The 7,500-nt window shown below is 38.3% G+C and overlaps 1 protein-coding gene across 1 annotated transcript; it reads left to right on the plus strand.

Annotated features, from left to right (window-relative positions):
- The first annotated feature begins 4,471 nt into the window (after window positions 1-4,471).
- LOC122253129 (homeobox protein MSX-2-like) lies at window positions 4,472-5,551 on the plus strand. The gene is made up of 2 exons (XM_043015947.2): window positions 4,472-5,223; window positions 5,354-5,551. The coding sequence occupies exon 1, from the start codon at window positions 4,512-4,514 to the stop codon at window positions 5,130-5,132; it is 621 nt and encodes a 206-aa protein (XP_042871881.1). The 5' UTR covers window positions 4,472-4,511; the 3' UTR covers window positions 5,133-5,223; window positions 5,354-5,551.
- The last annotated feature ends 1,949 nt before the right edge of the window (window positions 5,552-7,500 follow it).

Below are 7,500 nucleotides of genomic sequence, written 5' to 3' on the forward strand. Positions count from 1 at the left end.
AACTCAGGTCACTTCACACCTACTCAACGAATCAAACATTAAAACCGGAAGCTCATCATTTTGGGACCGGAAATGGTGTCCTATTTGATTTGATTATGGAAGGGGTGGGGGGGTGTTGATGGGGGTGGGGGGGGGGGGTTGATGGGGGTGGGGGTGGGGGTAAGGGGTGGAGGTAGGGGGGTATGAGAGTTCTTTATTCTGGCATGATCATGATTATGATGATTATCATTTTTATGATCACTAAATATTGTCATTGTCCCTATTATCATTATCGCTATCATTATCATTTTATTATTGTCATTACTCTCATTATCATCACCCTTATTACTGATATCATTACTTGCACTGTTATTATTTTATCATCATCATCATCATAACTATCGTCATTCTAATTTTCATTCATTATTCTCATAATTCATCATAACCATCATTATCACTATCATTACTGTTATCATTATCATTATCATCATTATCATTTCCACATAATCATAATCTGAGATGTATCTATAATCAAAAGTTCTTATCTGGTTCTTCAAGCGAAAGGGACTATAGTCATATTTTAAAGTCGTCTAAATCAATAACAATAATTCATTCAATAGTATTTTATTCCTCGGGAAGAATAAGTATGTCTTAATCTGAACTTCGATGATATAGATAGTCAAATAATTAAAATAATAATGAAAAAGATAATGATAACCAGAATTAAGTTTTGAGTTCTAATACCCTACCAAAAGTAACTCAAGAAATTACACAAATTTACAAAATTACAATAATGAAATACCTCCCATTATAATAATAAAAAAAAGAATTAAAAGTGTGAATATCAATCCACACATGAACAAATAATTAGAAAGATTCCCCATTTGACACCCTCAAGGACCTAGCTGAAAGACATCTGGTGAGAGAAGAGCGAGGGGGGAGAGAAGAGGGAAGGGGGGAGGAGGAGGGAAGGGGGGAGGAGGAGGGAAGGGAGGAGGAGGAGGGAGGACGAAGGGGGAGGGAGGATGAGGAAGGAGGAGGGAGGAGAGAAGAGGGAGGACGAAGGGGAGGGAGGAGGAGGAGGGAGGAGGAGGGAGGAAGAGAAAAGAGGGGGTAGGGGGTGTAAGGTCGAAGGAGGGAAGGGGGGAGGGCGGTCGGAGAAGAGGGGGGGGGTCAGCAGGGGGTTGAAGAATAGAAGGGGGTGTGATGTGGAAATATTTGGCAAGAACATTAATAAAATGAATATTTAGTGTTGAGGGAATTGAAGTTTGAGAGGTAGAGGGGAATGGGAGAGGGGAGACGGTAGAGAGAGAGAGAGAGAGAGAGAGAGAGGAGAGAGAGAGAGAGAGAGAGAGAGAGAGAGAGAGAGAGAGAGAGAGAGAGAGAGAGAGAGAGAGAGAGAGAGAGAGAGAGAGAGAGAGAGAGAGAGAGAGAATGGGGAAGAAAGAAACAGAAAAAAAGTAGATAAATAAAAACACAACAAACAACAGACTCCACCTGACTCGCTCTCTCTCTCTCTCACTCTCCCTCCCCTCCACCCCCACCCCCACCCTCACCCACACCCCCTCTCACCCCCCTAACGACCTGTACAACGTGACCCCGGTGATCGCCCAAAGGTGAAGCTAGGTCAACGTTTACGCTCCAAACGATGTCCAAATATGCACACGTTTTGACGCGATGCTTGCCTTCATTAGCACCGGAAGTCCACCCCGGAAATGCCTTCGAGTCATGAAGTAAGATGAATGACGAATGAATGACTCGACGCGACAAGTGAAGTGTTCGTAAAGGAGCTTCTGTTTACGACATTTTGGTATTCCTGCTCTACATTCCTACATTCCAACGTTCGTATGCATTCCTGTTCGATTCCCGCTGATTTTGCAGGAAAGAAAAAAAGGTGTAGATGAAAGAGATTTTACTTCGAATATCAGTCGTTTTCAAAATTGAAAATAGGATGAAATAATCTCAATCACATTTCGCATCAAAGCCAGTCCAAATGATTCTAATAGCAGTCCTCTACTTGCATGAGAAAAACAATCATATCCATATACTCCATATATACAACCATATACTTCATATATATAACCATATACTCCATATATACTCCATATATACAACCATATACACCACCAACCTACAAAACAAATCTCAAAAAAACAAAACAATACAAAACAACAACAACAACAAAAATATATCAAAGACCATAGATACAACACACATATTCCCCAACACCAGACACAAATACCCCCATATTACCCCCACAAATACCCCCATACACCCATACACCCATACCCCCAACCATCCATGCATTCCTCAACCTAAAGGACTTCTAATAAAGATCAGATATCGGAGATGAAACAGCATCCAGGATTCAGGGAAGGATGTCACGTTATATCCTGAAATATGTCGCATATTTCCCTCGTTATCATGAGTCTGTTTAAGGAGTTTTAATAGATGATGGAATTGGGTTTAAAGTACTATTTTTTTAGTGACTTGCTTAGGGTGTGCTAGGAATGTGATGATCATTGTGGTGAGGGTTAACTAATGATGATGATAATGTTGGTGATAGTAATCTTCATATTAGTAGTAGTAGTAGTAGTAGCTGTAGTATGATGGTGATAATGATGGTTGTGATATGATAACAATAATAATAATGATGATGATGATGATAATAATAATAGTAATAATATTGACAGTGATAATAATAATGGTAATTTTAATGATAATGATATTGATAATAATAATAATAATTATAATGATAATAATAATTATGATAATAAAAGTAACTATAATGATAATAGAAATGATAAAATAAGAATGAAGATGTCGAACATGATGACAACAATGACAACGATTAGACTATAGATATAATGATAATACAAATAATAAAATTGATAATGATAACGATGACGAATATAATGATGATGAAAATTAGGATAATAAAGATAATGACAATGAAAGTTATTATTATAATTGTCATGAAAATAATAACGATAATAACTACAAAAATAATAGTGATAAGAACAATACGTTTCATGATAATAATAATAATGAAGGCAATAGCAATAAATATTATAATAACAATGAATAAAAAGCTACAATGAAGGAATCAAAAGAAATATCACCTTTAGACACATAGATATGTTTGTCTGTACTTATAAATTCTGTACCGAAATTAAGTACATGTTATAACCATCTGGATACTTTTATAATAACTTTCAATTGGCGTGATAACAGAATAAAGTTATTACATAATTTCTCGTGGTGTTTACATGTATTTTGTTGGTTTCATTGTAAGTGTGTGTATTTTGCGAATTAAGTTATTTTTGATTTGCATATATTCATTACAGTTCTCGGTGTTCATATGTTTTTTTTTCTAAAGATGAAAGTGTTGTAATTAGACATCAAATTTACAATTGTTTGCAGAGTTTTAATTATGTACGAGTAATACAATTAATATATTATGGTCTTATGGTTAAACATGATTATTATTTATAGTAATGATATAGAAATGATTGCATCTATAATTCAAATCACGGGGCTTCTCAATACCGTAAGTCAACAACTTACAAACTAATAAAAGCTACAATAAAAAGATATAACTTTCGTCATGATCACCTGTCAACCTTAACCCACGATTAAACATTTCTTCTAATCATTAAGTCAATTAAAATATCTCACATATTCAGTCTCTTTAAACCTTAATAAAGTGACTCCCCTAAAATAAAAATAAAAACATTAAATTTAAAAAAAAAGGTCAGAGGTCATAAACCCAAAGCGAGCCGAATTGTGTGTATTGACCTCTTCAGAGACAAGGTCATTTCAGGTCAACGAAGGATCATTAGGTGACAGACGTATTGTAATTAACCTCTCGTTTGTGACTTGATTTTCTCTTTTTTGATTTTTCGTCGTCTTCGTCTATATATTTTTGATAATTACTAAAATAAGGTCGATTGATTCTAATACGATTACATCTTTTTTTTTTTTTTGCGTTATCGTATTACTTCAATAACTTTCGTAATTAGGGATTCGGTAGATATGAAATAATTATAGTCTCAGTCTTTGTCATTTGAGGCGTATATTGTTGTCCTCAAACAGTGAGTATATTAAGAGCAGATATTAACTGTAGAGTGTTGCCGAGTACCTTGCGTTTGATTCGCTTTTGAATTAATCTTTGAAGCAATGCATAACTCCGACGTACATGTTTCGTCTCATTGATTCGTTTGTTGTTTAGTGGGTTACTTTATTTGTATAATAAAGTTTTATCATAATTTGCATTTGGATTTAGAGAATATTGATTTTCTTTAACGGGGCAATAATCGACTAGTGGGCAACTGCACTTCAAGGAGCCGCTTCTCCTTTTCTAATTGGTCCAAAGTCGGGCTGTGATTGGCCAACGCTCGCCTCGCCCCGCCCCCTGACCTGAGGTCGCGGCGTATATAAACCCCAGAAGCCCGTTCCTAAGGCAGAACACTTACGACTGTGAGTCCTACTATCACTTGTGTGCTTGTGCCTCCACTTCCCCCAAAGCAAAAATGGAAAACACATCCGTCAATAAGCCTAAGCTTTCCTTCGGGATCGACACCATCCTCGGCCTGAACGAGCCCACGACTCCTCCGCGACCCAACTCCTCCTGCAGCGTCTCCAGCGACAGCTCCGGCGTCAGTCACGACTCGGAGCGTTCCTTGAGTCCCGACGTGCCCTTCTACCCCCGCCTCCAGCACTGGACCCCCCCTGCGCCCCACCACGTCGTTCACCATGCCCATCCGTACCTCTCTTTCGGCAGCGTCTCCCCGACCGAGGGCCACCGCGACCTGCCCAAGCTGCCCGGGCCCGTCCTGCGGCGCCACAAGGCCAACCGCAAGCCCCGCACGCCCTTCACCTCCGAGCAGCTCATGACCCTCGAGAAGAAGTTCCGCGAGAAGCAGTACCTGAGCATCGCCGAGCGCGCAGAGTTCTCGGCCTCGCTCAGCCTGACGGAGACGCAGGTCAAGATCTGGTTCCAGAACCGCCGCGCCAAGGACAAGCGCCTCAAGGAAGCCGAGATCGAGCGCCTGACCCGCCCCGTGTACCCCGCCTACGGTGGTCTCCTCCCCATGGGCGGCCCTCTGCCCTCCCTGCACCTCCAGCAGCCCATGACTCCCTTCTTCAGGTGATCGTCTGAGCCGCGACCCTGTTTCCTGAACTCCAGCCTCCTAGTCGGCGCCCTTAGTCGCTCCGCCCAGTGATCGCATCCTCACGCCCACGGTAAGCTGAAGTCTTGATTCTCTCCAGATATTCACTTTCTGCCATTCCGTTTGAGAATATATACATATTTCATTCCTCTCGTAACATCGCTAGAACAGCCGACTTATGATATTTTTCCCTTCTTCTACAGACTCTCTGTCGAGATCTCTCCAACTCTGCCAGCGTCGGATACCCGTGATGCCCAGTGCGCTAAGATGACCGCTTCGTCCTCTCCGTCAGAAGCACAGAAGACGTCGCGTCGCCGCTCCGTCTGGCCGTTTCTACGAGACGTTCCTTTGCCCGAGGCGTCGCCTTCCAGTCTGACTGTTGCTTTACTTTTTATATATGTTTTAAGAGATGTTCTTTATTTGAATAAAGTATTTTATGCTGTATACGCTATCTATAATTCAACCCCGATCACCATAGATATATACACAAAATATTTTAGTATAAAATAGAAAGGAAAATCATTAGTTCCTTTGAAATATCTATACAAGGCCCATATATATATAGGCAAAATAGGAAAATGGGAAAAAAACAATGATACAAAATAACATGAAAAAAGATATCGGAGCTGAAACCTGAGTCTCGCACCCCCCCCCCTCTCATGATGTCCGTATGGCCAATGCTTTTAGTTGTATGATGAGAAGAGGTCTGTTCTGTGCAGCTTCCTTTGCGTGTGTGGTATGCGAACGGTGTAAAAAGAACAAATGGAGTTATTGCAGTATTTAGATAAGTAGGAGAAAAAAAAGGTATATGTGTGTATATGTATACATACACACACACACATATGTATATATATATTTTTTTTATATAATAATTCATTATATATATATATTTATAAATATATAGTTAATTATTATATTATATAAATGTATATGTATACATACCACACACACATATGTATAGATATATATATATATATATTATATATTTAAATATATATAAATATTATTATATATATATATATATATAAATATCTTATATTTATATATAATATATATATTATATATATATATATATATATATATATATATATATAAATATATAATATATTATATATATTATTATATATATATAATATATATATATATATATTATATATATATATATATATATATATATATAATATATATATATATATATATATATATATATACATATATGTTGAGAGAGAGAGAGAGAGAGATGTGTGTGTGTGTGTCCGCGCGTGTATGTGTGTATTTTAGATGCAAAAAGATATAAATATGATATTTTTTTTCTGCAATGATAAAGGAAAAATAAGTGCATAATGCACGAATAACATCTCTCATCCAATGGCTTGGAATTCGCAACATACACACGTAGAAAAAAATATGAACAAGAACGTACACAGATGATAAAAAAAAACAATTCAAAATATGTAAGTGGCGTGTTTCGATGTGGTTTTATCTTCATCGGAATCAAATGTCAGTCTGCAAAATTATATGCAATGTATAATGTGCAACTTCAAAGACGAAATAACAAGTCAGTTATATATCTTGATTTGTGAAAAGATTTGCTTTGGCCATAACGTTTCTGTATTTGTCGTAATGAATATACACTGAGTGACGGCGGTGGTGGAATGTGCGGGAGATGGACTTTGGTTTGAAGGTAGTGTAGTGGCTGCCCCCCCCCCTCTCTCTCTCTCTCTCTCTCTCTCTCTCTCTCTCTCTCTCTCTCTCTCTCTCTCTCTCTCTCTCTCTCTCTCTCTCTCTCTCTCTCTCTCTCTCTCTCTCTCTCTCTCTCTCTCTCTCTCTCTCTCTCTCTCTCTCTCTCTCTCTCTCTCTCTCTCTCTCTCTCTCTCTCTCTCTCTTTCTCTGTTTGTCTCTCTGTCTCTGTCTTTTTTCTGTTCCTATCTCTCTCTCTCTCTCTCTCTCTCTCTCTCTCTCTCTATACATATATATATATATATATATATATATATATATATGTATATACAATATATATATATATATATATATATATATATATATATATATATATATATATATATACATATAAAAGAGTGCTTATCGCAGGTACGGAACCCAGACTCTCCATTCCTGAGAGCCACGTGGTCAGCCAACCTCAGTCACTCGAGAGGTAACAGGAAAACAAGCGAAAACAACCTTTCACGGAGAGAAACAACAAAAGACTTCTTATCCCCCCATTCCTCCTCCTTCCCCTCTCCCCCTCTCACCCTCTCCCCTCCCCCCCTATTGTCCACACCCTCTTAATTAAGAAAGTATTTATGCGTCGCCTTCCTCTGCCAGCCCGACTTATTAACAAGGGTGAAAT

Source organism: Penaeus japonicus, unplaced genomic scaffold, assembly GCF_977035675.1.
Source record: "Penaeus japonicus unplaced genomic scaffold, GWHDUDI00000001_assembly GWHDUDI00000033, whole genome shotgun sequence".
Taxonomy (NCBI): domain Eukaryota; kingdom Metazoa; phylum Arthropoda; class Malacostraca; order Decapoda; family Penaeidae; genus Penaeus; species Penaeus japonicus.